Consider the following 22162-nt stretch of genomic DNA (forward strand, 5'->3'; position numbering starts at 1 on the left):
TGGGTGCTTTCATATACAGGTAACCTCTGCTGAGGGACTTCTTTTCTGTTATATGGTACCTTTGATTCATGGAAAGGTTCGTTTTCCTCTCCTGTTCCCTTCCCTTCAGTCTGCTCTACTGCCTAGGGGTCCTGGTCTCCTCGTGGTCATCTGCTTAGAGGGTAAAGGCAAGTCTTCTCTTTCTTTCCTACAGTGGACTGTTGTTCTTTCTGTGTTCTGTTCTTACTGGACGGCACAGTTCCACATGGCATTATCAATCTATTTCGGTCTGTTGTAATGTTCTTCACTAGTTGCACTCGGGAAGGGGCCTCCGCATGACCTGCGGGGCTCTTTCTCACAGCCTCCACTTACATGTGTAAGTGGTGTATAGCCTGCCTTTAGGTTGGTGTCTTCCACCCCTCCCCTTCTTTAATCACGGAATTTTCATTCCTCGCACACTGTTACGATACTTTCACAGTTTTTCGTTTGTGGCGTCATGTTGTGCTGCGGAAAAGCTTCTCCGAAGAAAACTAATGTCTGCACGCCGGGAGGGACTTATATGATCTTGCCGACGTCACGTACAAGGACGACGTCAGGGCGGAGTCGTGTGGCCCCGTCCCCCGGCGCGCAGAGGTGCTGCTGCAAAAAAAATCCGTATCCAGTCTCTTGCCTGGGGATATTCTAAGTTAACTAATCTGCGGCTAGAAAACTTCTCTACCAGATACATCGTTACCGAAGGTAAGTAACTCGTACAATTGTAACAGCTAACCAAGTGTCACAACAGTAACAATAACAAGAATGAAAACAAAAACAAGGTAAACCCTAATATGAGGAGTGAAACAATGAGCGTTAAAGTACAGACTGTTTTTAAATTAAAAAGCATTTACAAATAATAACACAACATATAAAGAGAAAAATGTTTGAAAGCAATACCTGGAATATACATTGTAACCATATACTAATGACAAAAACCAAGACCAAAGTTGTAATCCTTGTCTGTAAATTACAATATTCTTAAGAGTGACCATTTGTGGCAAATTCTCAAGAATAAGCGCATAGAAATTTCATATTCCTTTGTATTTCAAAAAACAATAAATATATTGTATGTACCTCACGTTAATCGCTGAATTCAAGCGCCGCCTGTCTGAACCTTCTCAACTCCTGAGGCGGAAAGCCGGGAGATAGGCTCTAATTGTTTTAAAATTGTCTAAAATTGTTGTTGTCACTTGAGTTTCCCTACTGATTTTAAAAGTATTACTCACTTGGCCTCACGAATGCCCAAACAAACACAGCGCCATTGCCGGCGTGACGATTGGCCACGCCCCCTCCCTACTTGCTTCTCTCATAAAAGTATGTGTCTATACTGTACGCGCAGCGGACGGGCGCAGCGGGCGCGCCGTCTGCACGCCGAAGGCGCACCTAAGGCAAGCCTGTCTTCGCCCGTCATCGCCAAGTCATCGCCTCTCGCCACCCCCCCTGCCCAAAATACGCGGACGAAATACTATTATGACAGAAATCATCTTTTTGCTCTTAACTCGAACCAAGGATGTGACAAATTGGAGGGATGCATTGGACAGACTGCTCTCCAATGTAACTCCTGTAGCCTATTCATACCTGCGCCGAGACTACTCTGTCACAAAACCACCAGTAAGAACCTCTCATCGCTCTTAATCGCTCAGCTCAACGTCAGGTCCCTGGTTAAACACCATGCAGAGATACATACTCTACTAACAGAGGAGAACCCGGACATATTATTCTTATGTGAAACCTGGCTCACGGACGATCTAACCAGCATCGCCAACCTAACTCTACCAGATGGATTCTCTATGACCTCCATCAATAGAGGATCAAGGGGTGGCGGCATCGCCGTCATTTATAAAACATCTTACACCTGTACTTTCGTAAAGGAAGGCATTACGGGCTGTGAAGGAGCACGGTTTAAAATCACCACGAGCCCTCATTTCTCCCTCTCAGGCCTCTTTATCTATAGACCTCTGGGCCCCTCCTCGAAATTCATTGAGGAACTCCTAGAAATAGCCCATGCCCTGATCACTAGCTCCGCTAACTTTACGATCTTGGGGGATTTAAACCTCCACTTTGACGCCGTTTCAGACCTGACCATTAGCAATCTCTTAGCAGACCTAACAGCCTTGCAGCTGACCCCTATCATACAATCCTCTACACACTCGGCTGGTCACTTACTCGACCCGGTCTTCACGAACATCCTAGAAGCCAAAGCCGACCCTCCTACTCCTATGGGATGGACGGACCACTTCCTTGTATCCTTCGTGATTCCGGCAACTACTCAACCTAACAAGACAACGTCCACCGCCTGCCTTAGACGGCCCTGGCACAAGCTCCAAAACATAAACCTGCCTGCCAGTTTAGGAGAACCTAATTTTGAAAGCACGAATGACATCAACACGCTATATGCCTCCTTTCAGGAATGGATCACCAAAGGTCTGGATACCATTATTCCAGCGAAATGGACGAGAGGACGGAACACCCCCTCGAACCCATGGTATGATAACAACCTAAAAATTCTTAAGAAAGAATGTAAAAGAATGGAGCGAGGAGGAGGAGCCAAGACGAAATCCAAAATGGCAGCGTAGACTCCCGGCTCCGCTGTTCGCCCTCTCCCTCCCTAACATCCTGCAGCTGATCCTGTGTCCTTTCCATACCCTCACGCGTCTAAGGTGGTGCGGTGCCTGAACGTGCAACTCCGAGTTTGCTATCTCCTCGGATGGCTGAGAAATACCGTCGCTCAGATCCGGGCCTGTGAGGGATGTGAGCCGGGACCTCGGGCTGTGACGTGGCCGGGGTCGAGCTGAACAATCCGGAGATCGCGACTCGAGTAATTTCGCTGGCTGACGATAACGGAGTGCGGCGCAAGTGCTCGACACCTCGCTGCACACATCTGGCCGCTTTTCTCCTCGCCTAAGAGTCCGGGCGTTACTCATACTGCCCGCATTAATCTTTGCAGTGGGATCCCCTGAGTAACCTGACATTCGGTGAAAAGTCCACCGGCAGAGACTGATGTCGAGTTGTGGGTCACCCTGGTATTGCGGGGTTGAGGTTGGTGCTGCTGTATTTTTAGTTGAGTCTCGATAACTTCACCCCGACCCCTACATAGACTGCCTGGTGCTACTATACTCCGGATGCCTGCTACAATGTTTGTTGACTCGCCTGGGGAGTCCCCGGGGGTGAGACACATGGTGGCCGACGAAGTTGCAGACGAGGCGTACACACTGGGAGATGTCCTCTTGGCTCTCCAGGATTTTCATTCCTCCCTGGGTCATATGCTGTTGCCCCTCCGCGACTCGTTTGTTTCACTTGCTCCCGATATTGGGCTTGGGGGCACGGGCGAGAATGTGGCAGATCAGACGCTTGTCGCGGCTCGGGTGTATGTCACTACGGACTTCCCTGGGCATACAGGGTTACTAATCGAGGAAGATGTGCCCGGTAACCGGATTTGCGTTACTGACATTCACTTTGGGTCTCTCATAGATGTGCTCGTACCCGAGGGACATGGCCGCACCCTTTCACTATTGGACTATGTCGTAAATCGTCTGCCATCGCTGGACTCCTGGGTTGCTCCTGAGACGAGGTCTTGGTCGCTGAAATCGCCTGCCTGTGGACTCGATGGACTAGATTGTTTGCCTCTTTTTACTCGGACTGGCCAGGGGTGAATACTGTATGATTGTTCTCTTGGCCTGTTGACTCTGGTGATGACGCAAGACTTTGCTTATTATTATGGTGGTGGGGGTATGTGATGGACATATGATGATAGTTATCTCCTTTTTCGAGGAGCCTCCATTCTCTTCTGGGATGCGGGGGGGGGGGGGTGACTGGGGCCGGGTACGGGGGTCCTCCTCCTTCTTTCTTTTCCTAACTGGGGTTTCCTGGGTGGGACGACAGGCATGCCTATAAGGGGGGGGTTGGCCGTAGCCTTCTGCTGGTATGCGGGGTGGGGGTTGGGGGATGGGGTCTGTTTTCTTTTTCCTTTGTTCTATGGCCCTTATTCTTTCTCGATTTTCGCTCTTTTCTTCTTCTTTTTCTCACTTCTATTTGCATGGGGGGATCTGGCCTTGTTCTTCTCTGGGACTGGGATTTTCCTAGCTATGTTACATTCCTTTTACAATGTTTCTTTACCACGTGAATGGATATCGAGCTGCCGTGTAGTGATTGTACGCTGACGTCTTCTGAGTACCACGTTTTGATTTCCTGTTAGTATTGACAGCGACTGTCCCAATCCGCGAATGGCATTAACTGTATTCTGTCTAATCGTATGCTCAGATCCTTCTTCCCTATCATAAAATGGAACCTATTCTATCCTGATACTGATTGAACGCGCTTCTGGGCTATTTCGAATTTATTGCTTTATTGTGGCTTTAGACCGGGAGATGCGGAATTGTGATATTTTGCTATGTGATGGTTTTGATCTATCCCGGCCGGCCTGAAGGGTTGTAGGCCCACATCTGTATTGTCTGAAGCGATATGTCTGAGGTTTCCAAATAAAAATTATTTAAAAAAAAAAAAAAAAAAAGAATGGAGCGCAACTGGAGGAAGGAGTATAGGGACACCGACAAAGCATCCTACTTGATCACACTCAAGCGATACCATAAAGCTATACGATCTGCCCGTGCGTCCTTCTACGCCAAAGAAATTGATTCCAGCCCCAACCCCACAAAAACTATTTTCAAATTGGTCCAAAAATTACAAAACGGCGGCAATCCTGCCACAGGCATTTCCTCCACTCAGCAGTGTGAGGACCTCGCCACCTTCTTTACAGAAAAGGTGAGAAAGATCTATAACACCTTCCCACAGAACTCCTCTGTTCCTGCCAATCCTCTCTAGATCCCTGCCAAAGGCCCCGGCCTCACTTTTCTGCGCCCATCTCCCATGAGGAGCTAGCTAAACTCTGCAGAAAGGTGAAATCCGGCGCCCCCTCTGACCCCATGAGACCAGCCCAGTTTCTGGACTACCTGGAATTTTTTCTTCCCTCTCTGGCCATGCTCCTTAATCTTTCTTTCTCTTCTGCCATAGTACCCACTCGTTGGAAACAGGCCTGGATTACCTCCATCATTAAAAAACCCACTCTGGACCCCACAAAGCCGGAGAATTACAGGCCCGTCTCACTGCTGCCCTGGGTGTCCAAACTGGCAGAAGCCCATGCGACTACCGTACTCACTGCCCATATGGCCGAAAATAACATCTTGGACCCTTCCCAACACGGGTTCAGGCCTGGCCACAGTACGGAGTCCGCCCTCCTCTCCACTACCGAACATCTTAGGATGATCTTGGACGCCGGTCAGAGTGCTGCGCTGATATTACTGGATCTCAGCGCGGCCTTTGACACGGTGTCCCACGAGATCCTATTGAGCCGCTTGGAGGGTATCTGGATCAGGGACAGAGCACTAGAATGGTTTCGATCATTCCTCTCGAGCAGATCCTTTCGTGTGTCCGCCCCCCCTTTCATCTCCCACTCTCATGAGATTAACCAAGGAGTACCACAGGGCTCTGCCCTCAGTCCGTCCCTCTTTAATTTATACATGCAGCCCCTGGCGGCACTGGCCAAAGTATGGGACCTCACGCTGGTGTCGTATTCCGATGACACACAGCTAGTCATCACCCTAACGGAAATGCCCTCTACCGCGGCCACAACATTTAGGGACGGGCTGGCCGCCGTTGCCACCTGGATGACTCAAAATTGCCTACAGCTGAATGCAGGAAAAACCGAGGTACTACTGCTAGGCAAGAACCCCAACCACTGGAGTGACCACTGGTGGCCCCCTCTGTTAGGACCTACCCCCCCCTCCCAAAGCCCTTGTCAAAAACTTAGGAGTATGGCTGGATTCCGCACTTAATTACCAAACCCACACCAAAAAGGTAGCGGCGACATGCATTGGGTTACTGAGAAGCCTGCACCCCATTCTAGGCTTCTTTGACCCCAAAACACGGCAGCTCGTTGTCCAAGCCACCATCCTGTCCCGTCTGGACTATGCGAGCGTTCTACTATTAGGCGCTAACAAATCCGAAACTACTAGGTTCCAGCGAATACAGAACTCTGCGGCCAGAGCAATTGTAGACCTCCCCAGAAGGTGCTCCGCTAGAAGCACCATCCAGAGACTACACTGGCTTCCGGTGGTAGCTCGCATACAATTTAAGGCCCTCACGACTGCTTTTAAAATCTTGAATATGGAGGGCCCTGAACTCCTTCAATCACTGCTTACTCCCTACACCCCCCAGCGCAATTTGCGCTCGATAGGTCAACATTTAGCAGTGGTCCCCCGCACAAAGTTCAGCCGCATCGGAGGTCGCTCCTTCAGACTCCGGGCGGCAAAACTATGGAACTCCCTACCCCTCCACATCCGTTGTATCGACAACCTACTCACTTTCCGCAAAGTCATTAAAACCCACCTCTTTTCATGTTGGTAGGTCCCTTCTCCCCTCCCTCACCCCAGTAGGTTGTGCTATGGTTCTCAGCGCCGGGACGCCCCGTTGCTGGGGCAGCTGTCGCGCTTAAAAAAAAACATAACATAACGTTATGAGTTTTCAAAATTACTGTTCACTCCACATTATTGTTGGTAAAACTTCCTTAAGTAAAAGGACATATCCAAAATGAAATGGAAGAAAATTCATTAAACTTAATTGTTCCCCATTATAGATGCTCAAACGTACTTATTTGCCAAGATGTGATTTATTCTGGTTGCCCGTATTTAAAAAAAATTCTCAATAGTTTGTATTAATCTGTGTGGCGGGTGATTGCTGACCCATCACAGCAATACTTCATGGTTTTTGTCAGCTGTTTCTAGGTTAAGTTGCATATTCAGCGCAAAATGGAAAACTAAGGTGCTAGGGTCTACTCCTACATGGTCACAGGTCAAAAACGTTTTCACCTCAATGTTAAAAAAACAAAACCTTAGCTTGATAGTCTGTGTCGTGTAGCTGATCACTTACATTATTATGACATAAATGAACCCAAATTACTTTTGTCAAATTAACATGTGCTGCAAGGAACTTCTTTCACAAGCGTTCACCTTCATACATAAAAGAAAACGTGACAAAAGACTTACCCAGGCTAATTATGTTGGGAAATAGATTTCTCACCCACGTTCTTAACCCTAAGGTCAGCGAATGCCATCTGTCTTTTGACTGTTCTTCTCATAGTAATACAGTGATACAAGTTTTACCCGCTGTTCCAGACTTCCTTCAGACATCCCTTACCCAGGCTATTCAAGATGATGCGGAGGTGCAAATTTGCCATTCATGCTGGATTTGACACAACTAACTGCTAGGGCAAGCAGTGGGTACTTATGTGGTCCTTTGGCGCCACAATTGGAAGAGGTCTACAGACGCTCCGGGGATGGCCATGCATCCTTAATGGCCATGCTTTTTGCTTGCTCTGGTCTTTTTGGTGAGAAAGTGAACTCTGCCTTGGAGTGGTCCAAGGAGAGCGGAGCTATGGCATGTTACTTGGACCGTTCAGCTCCCAAAAGACATTTCCACCATCAATTTTACCCTCTCCATGGCTTTCCGTTTCATCATATCCAGACTTCTACAACAGCCCTGCAGGTCTTGGTTAACAACACAGAATGGCGCCACACCATACCAGTATAAAAATGAAAGGTAGAACAGTGTGATCCCCAAAAGAAAGATGAAGGATCACTCTGCGGGTCATGGTTCTCCGAGACTGTGCTCAGGACAACAGAATCAATGTTCAGCTCAGTCCTGCGCCCGTGTAGCAACTGCAAAACCACTTTAGTGTGTTCTTGCCGGCTCACAGCCACCTTGTCAGAGGCAGGATCCGATATTTCCTTCAAGGGTGGTAGACCATAGAGGGTTCTGTAGTAGGGGATCTCTGTGTATAGTCATAATCTAGTGAATAGTCCCGCCCATGTGCGAGGACCCCGGCAATCAAAAATAATCTCTTAAGTTGTCAGAAAATTGCAGAACTGCAAAGACACTTAAGAGAGAATTTAAAGACAAATAATGCAGCCTATATCCACAGGCTACACTGTCCAGTACGTCAACTAGAAATTCCACCAAAAATCCACAAACAGCTAAGCCTGTCCAGATTTCCCTTGCTTTAACAGCAAAAACCCCTCTGGAATGATAGAGAGGAAGGCATGGACAGACAAGCCCCATAGGCTGCCATTATGTGGCTTAAATAGGGTACTGTGCCTTTAAGAGAACTTTCCAGAACTTCTCCCAGTATCCCAGAATGCATAGCAGGTCCCTCTCACTTTCAGTTTTTTTTCCGGCTCCTGCTTACAGGACCCTGGTGCATTGAGCTCCCCCTTTTCAAGGGTTTATTGGAGTTTTTGTTCACTTTTTGGATTTAAAAGTGTTCTCAGTTGTTTCTTGGTAATTCCTTTTCACTTCTGTGTGTTTGTTCAGGCTTTTAGGGATCTAAAATGCCTGCTTTATTCGACAAGTGCCCAGCATGTGGAAGGAAGAAGGCCAAGACTGATCCACACAACGTCTGCATTCTTTGCCTCCCTGAAGAGCATGTCCCTGAAGATTGTGACATCTGCCAGACCTTTTCTACAAGGACCCTGAGGGAAAGGCTGAGAATTAGGCTCCAAGGCCTAGAAGAGAGGCGACTGCAGGCGGGTCTGGGCAGGCTGGGAAGGCTCCCTCTGCCCTTGCTGAGGCCTCTGGGGGGCTCCCCAGAGGCAGGAAGACCAGCAAAAGGTCCCGGTCTCCGTCGACGTCGATAGCATCGACGACGTCGAGAGGGATGACGACGGTGTGTTCCCCTTCTCCCCGGGGCTCCGGGTCGAGACAGCGTGGAAGATCGACGTCGAGAGGCCTGGCTAGGCCGCTGTCGAGATCACCGCCGACGGCGTCGTCGACGTCGTCAAAGTCAAGGCATCGCCGTCGACGAAGGCACCGGCGCTCGCCGTCGAAGCGACACCGCCGGTCGCCGTCGAGCAGTTCGCCGTCGGGGGGATCCTCGGCGTCGAGGACTGTGAGGAAACGGTCATCGAGGAGGAAGAGTCGACGCTCGCTGTCGAGGTCTGACCGCTCGTCGTCGAGGGGGCGACGCTCGTCGTCGAGGAAGAAGCACTCGACGTCGAGGAGACGGCGTTTGACGCCGGAGTCGAGGGATCGCCGTTCCACGCCTGAAAAACGGCGCTCGACATTGAGCAGGAAGAGATCAGCGTCCATGAGGATCTCAACCTCCCCTGAGCGGCGCAGGAGGGATTCTGGCGCCAAAAGTCACGCTGGATCTGGTGAAGGACGTCGGAGGCGTCGCTCACACTCTGGAGGGTCTGGATCACAGGCCCCTCCCCCGAAGAAGTCACCGGGCTCGGTGTACTCGGTGGTATATACACCGCCAAGGCCTGCGACTCCTCCACCTCTACCGAAGGAGGCTCCTCCGGCTAATCCGCCGCTACCTTCCCTTCCTCCGCTGCCCCCTGCGGGGCAACCTCCGCCGCCGGTCCCACCTCATAGGCCACCGAGGTCGGTGTCGCTGCCTCTGCTTCCGACACCTCCTAAGGGTACGCCTACTCCGAAGCCCCAGGATAGGCCACGGAAGACGCCTCCACGGAAACCGGTGGAGCGCCCACGTGCTGGGAGGTCGCGCTCCCGCTCCAGGAGAAGGGAACGTTCGCGTCACAGGTCTTCCACACGGTCTAGACGGCGCCACAGGAGACACAGGTCTCGTTCCCGGACCCGGTCGTCTGGGACCAGGGACTACTCCCCGACCTTGTCGGATTCGCCAGACACGAGGGTGTCACCGATCGATGATCTGGTGTCCTTCCAGGACGTACTGTTACGTGGTGCGGCGAAATTGGGCATTACTTTGACGGTGCCCACTCCCAAGACATCTGTCATTTTCGAGACGCTCCACCAGAAGCATTTGTCTCGACCGTTACTGCCACTGGTGCCGGGTCTGGAAGAACCGGCCATGGATCTTTTCCTCACCCCAGCGGTGACTAAGGCGGCACCTTCCAGACTGCAGAAGAAGTACCGGGCTCCGGACTCGGACCCAGCCTTTCTAAGGATGGAGCCCCCTCCAGATTCAGTGATTGTGACGGCGGCGCGCAAACAGCATGCCACCACACCTTCCTCCACAGTTCCACCAGATAAGGAATCTAGGTGGTTGGATTCGTCTGGGAGAAGAGTTTGTGGGACCTCAGCGACCTCAATGAAGGCAGCTAGTGCCACTGCCTTGTTGGGTCGATATGACGGAGCCCTCTGGGAATCCCTCCAACAGTTTGTGGAACTCCTACCGCGGGACAAGCGGGAAGACTTCCAAGAGGTGCTGAACGAAGGGATGCGGCCGACTCTTCTCTGCTGGCGGCGCATGGTTTCTGCCACGGAATTAACCAGCGACGACATGCATGGCTCCGCCTTACGTCTCTGAAACCGGACGCTCAGCAAAGGGTTGCCAATCTTCCATTCTCTGGCGAAACCCTGTTCGGGAAGCACGCTGATGATGAAATGGCCCGCATGAAGGCGGAGGCCGAAACGCTTACAGCGGTGGGTTTGGAGAAGCCCAAGGAGACCAAGAAGTCGTACCGTCCGTTCCAACGTCGATTCGGTGGTCAAGGCAGAGGGCGTGGCCAGTCTTCTGGACAACAGCAGCAACAACAGCAGCAGTTCAGAAGACCATTCCAGAAGCGCCAGAGAGGCAGAGGCGGCCATCAGTCGGCCCCAGCGACTAAGGGCCAGGCCGGGTCTAGGCCCTGAGCACTTACTTCCCCTGCAACTGTTACCCGCTCCGGTGGTGGGAAGCATTCAATCTTTTCTGGCAGAGTGGAGAAAAATTACTCAGGACAAGTGGGTGCTGAATATTGTTTGCAATGGATACAGTCTTCGGTTCACCAGCCCGCCTCCATCAATTCCTCCGGTCAGCTCGCAGTATCAACTGCGCGAGCTCCAGGCGGAGGCCGATATCCTGTTAAGGAAAAGGGCGATAGAAGTCGTACCTCTGTCTCAAAGAGGCAGAGGTCTGTACTCCCGGTTCTTTCTGGTTCGAAAAAAGTACAAGAACGAGTTCAGGCCCATTCTGGATTTGCGACAAGCAAACAAGTGGATTCGCAGAGAAAAGTTTTGCATGCTGTCGTTGCATCAGATCTATCCTCAGCTGCAACGGGGAGACTGGCTGTGTGCCATAGACCTCCAGGATGCTTACTTCCATGTGCCCATTGCACACAAACACAGGAAGTTCCTGCGGTTTCAAGTCGGCGCCAATCACTATCAATACACAGTACTGCCATTCGGACTGAAATCCGCGCCGAGAACATTCTCAAAGTGCATGGCGGTGGTAGCCGCACACCTACGGAGGAACAAGGTGTTTGTCTACCCGTACCTGGTTGATCAAGGTTCAACATGTCCAAGCCGGTTCTGACTCCAGTACAGTGCATTCAGTACTTGGGAGCCTCCATCGATACGCTGTCAGCAAGCGTGTCTCCTTCGGAGGAGTGACGATTATCACTGCTTCGGAAGGCTCGGGCTCTTATGACCAATCCATTCACGACAGTGAGAACGGTGTCGTCTCTACTAGGATCGATGGCCTCATGTATCTTCCTAACGCCCCATGCACGGCTGCACATGAGACCGTTGCAAGAGTGCTTGGAGGATCAGTGGGATCAGAGGAGAGGATCGTGGGACGACAAGATACGTCTATCTCTGCATGCTCTTCAGTCTCTGAAGTGGTGGTGTTCAGCGGAGAATCTCCTCAGAGGGGTTCCCTTCCACAAGGACATTCCCACTCAGGTTATCGTGACGGATGCTTCTCTCCAGGGCTGGGGAGCACATTCCGGAGACCTACAGATTCAAGGGTCGTGGTCCCCGACGGAGTCCACGTACCACATCAATTTCCTGGAACTCAGAGCTGTTCACTTGGCACTGAAGGCCTTTCACCCATCCTTCCAGACCAACTCTACTTGTACAAACGGACAATACGACCACTATGTATTACCTCAACAAGCAGGGAGGCTCGAGGTCACGCACCCTGTTGCAGGAGGCGCAGGCGATCTGGCGCTGGCTTCTGGCTCGAGGACTGACGATAACGGCTACCCATCTGCCAGGTGTGCAGAATGTTCAGGCAGACTCACTGAGCAGACTGATTCAGGAAAACCACGAATGGTCATAAACGACGAAGTACTAGGAGAAGTCTTCGCAAGGTGGGGGACTCCAGACGTAGATCTTTTCGCCACCGCCGAAAACAGCAAATGCCGAGGCTTCGCCTCCAGGTACTACCAGCCGGAGACGCTGGGGAATGCGTTATGGATCAACTGGTCGAACAGCTTTCTGTACACTTTTCCACCCATTCCCCTGATTCCGACGGTTCTCATCAAGCTGTCCCAGTCCAGGGCACGGATGATACTGATTGCCCCGGAATGGCCCAGACAGTGGTGGTTCACTGCTTCACCGGTCTCTCCTTCCTCACATATGGCTGCCGTGCAGGCCGGACCTTCTCACGAAGTTCGGGGGACAGATGTTACACACCAAACCTCTCGTCTTTGAGTTTGGCAGCATGGCTCCTGAGATAGTGCAATATGGTCATTTGAATCTCCCTGCAGATTGTATGGACATACTGAAGGAGTCTAAGAGACCTTCCACTAGGACTTCCTATGCGTACAAGTGGAAGAGATTTTGTATCTGGTGCAAGTCTAAGAACTATGATCCGACGACTTGTAAGGAAGATGTCATCCTTCCTTATCTTCTACAGTTGGCGCAGTCTGGCCTTAATGTCCATTCTATTAAGGTTCATCTTGCTGCTTTGACTGCCTACAGGAAATGCCCTTCGCAGACTTCCTTCTTCCAGATCCCTGTGGTTGGAAGGCTTGAAGAAAGTGTTCCCTCCTGTCAGGCTTCCTTCGCCTTCATGGGAATTGAATGTGGTGCTGTCCAGGTTGATGAAGGAGCCTTTTGAACCTATTCAAAAGGCTTCGTTGCAGCACCTGTCCTGGAAGGCGGCGTTCCTCGTGGCCATTACATCGGCCCGCAGGGTGAGTGAAATTCAGGCGCTGTGTTGCCAAGAACCTTATACTGTATTTCATGCTGCTAAGGTTGTTATGCGTACTCACCCTAAATTTCTTCCCAAGGTTATTTCTGATTTTCATGTCAACCAGACTATAACTTTTCCTACGTTTTTTCAGAATCCTTCATCTCCAGCGGAAAGGTCGTTACATTCCCTGGATGTTAGGAGGGTGTTGAAATTTTATCTGGATAAGACCAAAGATATTCGTAGGTCGGACCAATTGTTTATCAATTATGGATCAGTCAGGACGGGTCTTGCGACCTCTAAGCAGTCTATCTCTAGGTGGATTGTGTCCTGCATACAGTTATGTTACCAAAAAGCTAATAAGACCTTAGGAGGTAAGCCTAAGGCTCATTCCACCAGGGGCAAAGCTGCCACGACAGCATTGCTCCGTAATGTTCCGATTGCAGAAATCTGCAAGGCGGCCACTTGGAAGTCGGTCCATACCTTTGCTAAGCATTACTGCCTGGACACTGATGCCAGGGCAGACGCTCAGGTTGGGCAGGCTTCGCTGCGAAATCTGTTCGCACAATAGTGGTGTTAATTCTCTTTCCTCCACCGCCGCTTTGGTGTGGGGATGGGCTTGCCATTCTATTCACTAGATTGACTATACACAGAGATCCCCTACTACAGAAGGAGTAGTTTCTGTCCTGTAACTCCAGTTCTGTAGTAGGGGTATCTCTGTTATAGTCATAAGCGCCCTCCCGCCTCCCCGGCGGAGAGAGAGAGAGATGTTCGTTTAAGGAATGCGACAGGTCTGGCGTGTTACGCCTTCAAAAAGAACTGAAAGTGAGAGGGACCTGCTATGCATTCTGGGATACTGGGAGAAGTTCTGGAAAGGTCTCTTAAAGGCACAGTACCCTATTTAAGCCACATAATGGCAGCCTATGGGGGTTGTCTGTCCATGCCTTCCTCTCTATCATTCCAGAGGGGTTTTTGCTGTTAAAGCAAGGGAAATCTGGACAGGCTTAGCTGTTTGTGGATTTTTGGTGGAATTTCTAGTTGAAGTACTGGACAGTGTAGCCTGTGGATATAGGCTGCATTATTTGTCTTTAAATTCTCTCTTAAGTGTCTTTGCAGTTCTGCAATTTTCTGACAAGAGATTATTTTTGATTGCCGGGGTCCTCGCACATGGGCGGGACTATTCACTAGATTATGACTATAACAGAGATACCCCTACTACAGAACTGGAGTTACAGGACAGAAACGACTCCTTCTTACTTCAAAAGTAGGATGTGGGTGTTTCTCCAGCTACTTCCTTGTGTCAACAAAGGACGGAATCTATCCTATCCTAGATATATGCTCTCTCATTGCCTTCATACGGAGGGAAAATTCAAGAGGCTAATGCTTGCTTAATTCCGGTCTGCCCCAGAGACTTATAGTGGCCCTAGACATGCAGGGCACTTATTTTCATATACCTGATCTTCAGGCCCACAAGTGCTCCGTGTAGTTCAGTGGGCCATAAGCACTTCGGTTCATGGTGTTCCCTTTTAGCCTCACCATTACTCCTAGGTATTCACGATGGTTGTGATCACAGCACACCTTCAGAGGTCTGATTAGCAGTCTTCCCCCTACCTCAACCTTTCGCTGCAAAGGTGGGTTCGCCCTAGGAGGTCGTTAATCACCTTCAAACTATGAACCTCCCAACATCATTGGCGTTTACTATCAACGTGCCAAAGTCACACCTGACTCCCCAGTAAACACTCCAGTTTATTGAAAGCACCCTGGATATAGTGCAGTTTGAGCCTTCCCCAGGGAGTGAAGAGTCTAGTACATTCAAGCTATGATACTGATGTTTGTCTCAGTCCTGGATCTCAGTGTAGAGGTCTCTGGAGCTCGTGAGGTTGTTGGCCACCAGCATCCTACTGGCCAAACATATTCGGTATGCAGGCTCTGCAGTGGAAACTCAACAGTGGGCAGAGCATCAGGTGAGTCTGTGGAGGGGGATTCTGTCCAGATTTTAAGAGACTGAAAAAGATTTATTGTGGTAGCTGCTACACCATGATTAGTTCAGTCACTAACCGCTCACCTTACCCCACCCAGAATTGACAGTAGTGACTGATGGATTATTCCTGGGGAGGCCATATGGGAGAGGAATATCTGAGGACCGAGGTGAAGCAGCCTGACTCCACGTCAAATCTGCTGAAGTTGTGGAGAATTTACTGTGTGTTGAAGGGCTTACTGGCCACCATCAAAAGGCTAGTACAGGTGATCTTGGACAACTCCACCGCCATGTGGTACTGTAACAAACAGGAAAAGGTGTGTTCTTGGGCCCTGTGTCAGGAGGATTGGTGCCTCCTGAAGTAGTTGGACTATCCATGAATTTCGATTATGGTCAGTCACCTGATCTTTAAATGCTCAGGCCAACCTACTTGGCTACAGGCACTTAGCGGGTCACAAATGGCAATTATCCACCGAAGGTGGAACAGGGCATCTTCCAAAAATGGAGTGCCTTTTGCTCAATCTCTTTGCCACTGCCATAATGACACAATTTCAGCAGTTTTGCTTATTGGAGTTTCCAAAGCTTCTCTCTCTGAGACACCTTCCTTCTAGAATGGATATTGGTACTCCTGTATGCCTTACCGCCTCTGCCCAGAGTTCTGAAGAGCAGGACGACCAAGTTCAGTCCAAGTGGCACCAAATTGGGCCAGGAGAGGGTGTTAGCCTTAATGCCTGCACAAGAGCATCTGTCCTTGGATCAAGCTGCTACTTCAGGAGGATCTTCTGTTTCAGCATTAGGGCAGAATACTGCACCAAAGTGTCCACAATTTGCATCTCCTTTTTGTGATTGAGTGTCTGCAGTTGACCTCCTTCAACCTACCCCCATTGATGTCATCTTGGCAGTGAGGCGTCATTCCCTAAAATCAGTGTATTCTAGTTGTTTGATTACTTTTGTGGATTGGTTCTGCATCCCGCAAGTTGACCAATTTCAAGCAAAGGTGTCTGAAGTTTTTTGTTGTTTTCTTCTTGAGCGCTGTAAGGGCTATTTAACATGTCTTTCTGTGTTTTTGCAGTAGCCACATCAGCCATTGTAATTTAAATCTCTTGTTCGCATGAGATTTTTTAATGTTTGATACATTTGTTTCCACCAAAACCCTTTGTGATGCCTCGATGTAACTTACACTTAGTCCTCACTTTTTTGATGTGCACCCCTTTAAGCTGCTGCACAGTTGTCCATTGAGACATCTGACACGGGAGACCATCTTTCTCATCGCCATAACATTGGCTAGACGGGAGAGAGAGATGCAGGCTCTTTAGGTAAACCCGCCTTATCCTACTTTCTACCCTGAAAAGTTGGTGTTGAGGACCTGAGCTTCTTTTCTCTCGAAACTGGTCACTTCTTTTCATGTTGGGCAGGCGATCACCCTTCCGTCATTATTTGCTCCCCATCATCCCTCTAAGGAGGAAGAGAGACTCCATCATATGGACCCTAAGAGGGCACTAAGCTTTTATATATCAATCATACCAAGAAACATCAAGTGTATGATGAGCTCTTTGTTGGGATCGAAGAAGGGTAAGGCAGTGCAAAAACGGCCCAAAAATTTGCTGCACACTGGCAAAGTAACTGCCCCCAGAAGGCTTTTGGCTTACTCCACCAGAGCCAAAACTCCTACCACTACGTTAATACTTGTACTGCCTCTCCAAGATATTTGTCAGATGGTTACGTGTGTGTCTGTACTCATGTTTATGAACTCCTATTGCATCAACAGTTGGGTGTTTCGGGGGAGAGGGGGGGCGGGGGGATAGTGGTATTTTGCTGTCTCAGTCCTGCAGAACTTTTGGGTCTGAACCAGTTCATGCCCACCGTCTTGGGTGATACTGCTATTGCATCTGTTGACAAGATGAGTCTGCAGTTGGAACTATACATCCGAATTTATGTAACTTTACTAACACTCTTTCTAGTGGATTCTCAAATTGTAGATTCATTACCCACCTCCCTGTTCTGTTGAACTGCACTCTTTTTCATCTAAAAATGTCCCAAGTCTAGAGATATACACACACACTGGTCATACCAATCTGGCAAAGAGCTCTACGTCTGAGGGCACTGATAGCCAAGACAGCAACAGACAATAGCTCTCATCGGTGACTCTTATATGCTGCTCAGCTTATCACTTTCAGAGGAGAACAATGTCTGCTTGGAGCTGCCGGCTCCACATACCGGGTCACGATAGTACTCTTTTAAAGTATCCTTATTCAGTCTGATGCCTGGTGAATATTCACAAGGTGAGGAATCTGCGGTTAGATGAAGTATCCACTGAAAAGACAGTTGCAGAAGGTAAGTAAATTGTTATATTTGAATTGTGTGTGGAAGTGGCAAATAAATGGCTCCTACCGCATACATTTTGGGATTGAGAGGAGATTCCTTAACTCTAGATTTTAATCCTTTTTGTTTCTTTGGCTTCAAGGAACTGCACAGGAGAAGACTCGCCCAAGTTCAGAGGAGACCAAGAAGACTGAGTTATAACCAATCCACCTGAGACTGCCCTGGAATGCTTCTAATGGCCTGGCCCTCGAGACCGTCCACAAATCTATTTATTAACATTACTTTTTTGTAATGGACTCTGCCGGTTTCGTGCGATGGGGCAAAACCCAGACTGCAGCTCTCTGCAATAGAGATGTACATTTCTGTTATTTCTGGGGATATGCCAATCCAACGGTTGTATGTTATTTTTTTTGTGTTTGTTTAAAGACTCTCAAAAAAACATTGCCCAGGAAATACCTTGTTGTGTTCTGTCTGAAGCTTCCTGCTCACCAGAGTGTGGTGGACTGTCTGCCCCCCCTTGGTCTAAAACAAAACCCGCTTGCAAAAAAAAAAAAAAAGGTTTGTTCTTACCAACTCATATTGCTATGTTATCCCTGTGGAAGACGATGGGGAATATTTCTCCCTTGGGTAGGAATTCTACCACATGCCTGTGGAAGGAGGGAATTGCTTGACATGCCTGTGGAAGTAGGGAGTTGCTTGAGTGGGATGGGATGACATGACATGAGGGAAGAAGATGAAGAAGGCTCTGGGAGATGGAAATCGGTTGAACCTTAGGAAAAGGAAAATAGATGAGGAACTTGCTAATGTTCGGTGATCACATTCTAAATAAGCAGCTTGTGAATAGGGATGTGAATTGAATTTATTGCTGGTATATGGTGACGCTGTCAATTGTGGAATATTACCTGCGGAATTGACCTGGGGTGTGCCTTTGAATGGAGGCAAGAACTTGCTGCTTCCATTCCCCCTTCTTCCTCCTCTCCTTACATGTTCATTCCCTTCCTCTACTCCACCCATTTTTTATTTTTTGTTTTCAGGAAGGTAGTTGCCCCATCCACCCCACAGTAATACCCCTTACTCATCTTTTTTTGCTGACATTCCCTAACCTCTACATCCATGCGAAGATGTTTGATCCTCCTCTCCTATCACCGAAACACCTATACCCCACTTGCCTTTTGTATATGTACTGTGTTTTCTTGCCCGACTAATCTTTTCTGTATTTACCTTGTCGTCTTTTTTCCTCTGTCTTCTGCAGCTGTCTTCTTCTACTCTTTTCTTTTCAGTTTTCTATTCGTCCATTTCTGGGTCACAGTTAACCTAGAAAAAAGACTACTATGACTCCTGTTCTTCGTCTTTCTTAAACCCTACACCCCTTTTTTTAATACATTTTTCTTCCAATCCCATTCATTTTAGGAATTGTATGAAGTTTGTATGTTAGCCTGTTTTTTTATATATAATTATACTGAATCTAGGATTCCAACTGGAGCTTACTATATTTTCTCCACTAAAATATGATTATTTTCATGAAATTGGATTTTCCTCATAATAGGAATTTCCCCAAAATGGAGATACATAAGCCTGTTTTTCAGGCTTGTGTTTTTTATTTTGGGGATTTGTCTGACTGAAGTAGACCCTTTTATATTAGCTTGGCACCCTCAAAGCTCCTCTTACTTTTCCTTTCCCTTCTTCACTTTCGGTTAATGTTCTGTTCAATGAGCGTTCTGTGTTTTCCCTTCCCAAATCCTACACCCTTCCCCTTCTTGATTAGTCAGTCACATGAGATGAATACATGTTTTGGTTCTGGAGAAGGGGTGGAGGGAGAACGGAAGGAAGGAAGAAAGAATGAAGGATGGATGGGTGAATGTCAGCTCTGTCCTAATCCTATATGAATTGGCAAGTAGTCTGCTTAATCTCTTGGGTGTCTTTGTGTACTATTAGAAGTCATTATTTGTGTTCTTTTTGTTTATAACCTAGTTTTTGTGTGCTTGTTGTCTCTTTCCATGTGACAGAGTTGCCTGCATCTTACCACATGCCCAATAGATAGACAACCTCTGCATCTTCTGTTAGCACAGCCTTAGTTGTGTAGGGATTTGAAGGATGTTGCCAGATCTTGTGATCCAAAGCAGCAGCATTGTTGATGCATAAAGTCAGTCAGACTTTCTCTTTTGCCTGTTGATCATGCAAACATGGCCAAAAATGTACCCCATTATCCCTAAAATAATGAGTTTGGAAATCCAACTGATTAATATTTGTGCTTTGCCAATTGATTCGTGTTTATGTGCATTGCCTGAATTCAGTGCTGATGGATGCAATGTTTTGCTTTTTTTATATGGATATTAGGGTTGTCTGTCAAGCAGGCTGTTAGAGTAGATTTTGTGCATCTGATTTGAATTGCTTGTCTTTTATGTTGGTTGAGAGGATATTTGGTTGGCTGAGATTTTTCTTTTGAACGCATTGATTTTTCATTGCTGTGTAAGTAGCCTGAGTGTAGGTGGCTTTCATGGTCTGTCTGGTGGCTGTTTGGTGACTGATACGATCTTCGCTTTATGGCCCATAGAAGGTTTACAGCTTAGTGACTTTGTTCAATGGTATTTACTTGATGCCCTTTGGATGTTTGGGATAGTTTTCAACTGGTTATATTATTTTAGGTGTCCTACCTTGATGGTTTGATTGGTATGAGCTTGATAGATTTGAATCCCTTTTGTCCAAGATTCCCCTTAGGTAGGATGCTTTTTGGACCTCTGGATATTTTAGTAACTCCTTGTTGGTTGAAAAGTTTTACTCTTATAACCATGTATGGGATAGATGTTCTTAGTTGAGATGGTTTTAAGTGCCTCCTTGGTGGATCGAATTGTGTTTTGCCTATTGAAAATGATACGTGGTTATTGTCTTTACTCGTTGACTACTGGCATGGGAAACATTAGCCAATTGAAATTTCTTTGGCCAAATCGCTCTTGGTTACTTAGTTGGGGTTCGTCTTAACTTATTTGCTTTTGTGTGGAATTACATTAGTTTAATGCGAGTTTGTCAAGTTGATCTTGGGTAAGCCTAATGATGATAATGTTGATTGGAATTGCATTCTTCTGAATGCATTTTGAATGAACAGTGGCTATGCAACTGTAGTTTGGCCTTTGCCTGATGCTTCCTGCTTGCTTGGATTGTCTGCTCTTTCTTTTTGGTTGCACTGGTCAAGGTTTGTTGATTGGTCGTCATGGACTTTTCCTAGTGGCCTTTGTTTGGTTTGGATGATTTCAGACCTGTTGGTTAAGAAAGCTTGTTTCTGATGAATTTTTGCTTACAGTGTGCTCGGCAACTCTTACTTAGGATGGTCTTGTCTGATGTCTATTGTGTGGTTGTAATGGTCTTGGTTTGTTAAGTTCTAGTTTGTTGTGATTTGTTTGGTTACTATGTTTTGAGTGATGTTTGATTGGCTGTGTTTTGGTTTATTCCAATTGTTTTTGCTTGATGGCTCCAGCATATGTGGATGACTTTCCTGGTTGGGGGTGGGAAGAAAGGGGTGTTTCTTGACCGACTGATGGTTGGTTAAAAACGTTTTGTGTCTCAGTAACGTGCTGCATTTGAATCGCCCTGTGATGCACAGAAAAAACAGAGGCGTTGACATATTGGGCTGTGTAGAACGTAATTAATGTAATACATTTCGGTTCCTGACCTTTTCAGTGTGATTGGCAGTAGTGTTGTCGCTCTTTAGTGTTCCAGATTTTTACCCTGTTTGTTTGAATACAGCACCCTCTTTGGTTTTCTTTTTTCTTCTCTTTCAGGAAAGTGCCTATGCTGTCCAGAAACTCCTAAATCCATTCCTTTTGTAATATCTGTATGAAGTTTTGTGTGATTCAGAAATGTATAATAATTTAGATGCTCTGCTTTTTCATAGTTTGGCTTGTCTGATGCTTGGCATTCCTTTCTTTTAATGTACTTTTTACGTGTGCCTAGTATTAGTGATTCCCTTAAACTATGATAGAGCAGCTTGGCTAATGCATATCAGACATCTAATTAGATGGCTTTGTAGTCAGAACAACACTGACAGCCACAACATTTCTATGCTGTTTGACATGTCCACTCACCCTGTGCTGAGACTTTAAGCTAGAATTGTGGGCTTCTACTGCCCCAACACTTGGCTCTGCCAGACTCCATGGCTCCTCACGCTGCTTTCCTCACCCATATTGATGCTCTTCTTCCATCACACCTCATTCAAGCACGGTCAGGATTCCTTCATTTGCCACTCTGTACTTTTGACCTTGGATTATGGCAATATTTTAGTTTTCTTGAGATTGAGGATCCAGAGGCATACTTCTTAAAAGAACAACAATGAAATGTGAAAATGCCTCACTTGAATGTAAAACTCAACTATCACACAGTCTGGGGGAGGCTTTTTGTGTTTATGCACATCTGTGACTGTGAAACACTCTTTTATTCTTGCCCCCTTGACCCTGGCTTATCTGCAAGATGCGGTCAGTCTCTGATAATTATTTTTGAAGGGGTTTGGGGTTAAGGAGGGAACAAGGTTTACTGTATGTGACTGAGTTTAAACTGTCACTGATTCAATAAAATCTGTGTTTTCTACACTTGTCTCTGCATGCTATGGAATCCTAGATTTGCAGGTGTAGTGGGTTTGTGCAGTCTCATTCTTGTTATTAATTCAGTACCTCCTGTCTGGCTAGGATCATTTTAGGCTTTGTGTCCATAGGGAATCCCAGGATTTTATGGACAAAGTAGTCTGTTTTCCATGGGAACATTCCATTGACTCATGCCCCTTCATCATCACCCCTATTCTTTCTCCCAAAGGTGATTTTGTTTCCCTCAAGACAAGAAATGGCTTTGGGAACCTGAGAATAGGCCAGTCTTGAGATGGCATTTTAGGAGCAGCCAAATCCGTTGGATTCCTTGACAACCCAAAGTCT

The 22162-nt window shown here is 47.6% G+C and overlaps 1 protein-coding gene across 7 annotated transcripts in view; it reads left to right on the forward strand.

Annotated features, from left to right (window-relative positions):
* Positions 1-21824, forward strand: part of HYOU1 (hypoxia up-regulated 1) — a 231065-nt gene extending 209241 nt beyond the window's left edge. For all 7 annotated transcript variants that reach the window (XR_013608815.1, XR_013608816.1, XR_013608817.1 and 4 more), the window contains exon 25: positions 17389-21824. Coding sequence is in view for 4 of the 7 variants with exons in the window: in XM_078682202.1 (XP_078538328.1) it covers positions 17389-17447 (59 nt within the window). In the remaining 3 variants the exon portion in view is untranslated. The remainder of the gene's footprint in view (positions 1-17388) is intronic.
* Positions 21825-22162: the final 338 nt, after the last annotated feature.

Source organism: Lissotriton helveticus, chromosome 3_1 (assembly GCF_964261635.1).
Source record: "Lissotriton helveticus chromosome 3_1, aLisHel1.1, whole genome shotgun sequence".
Taxonomy (NCBI): domain Eukaryota; kingdom Metazoa; phylum Chordata; class Amphibia; order Caudata; family Salamandridae; genus Lissotriton; species Lissotriton helveticus.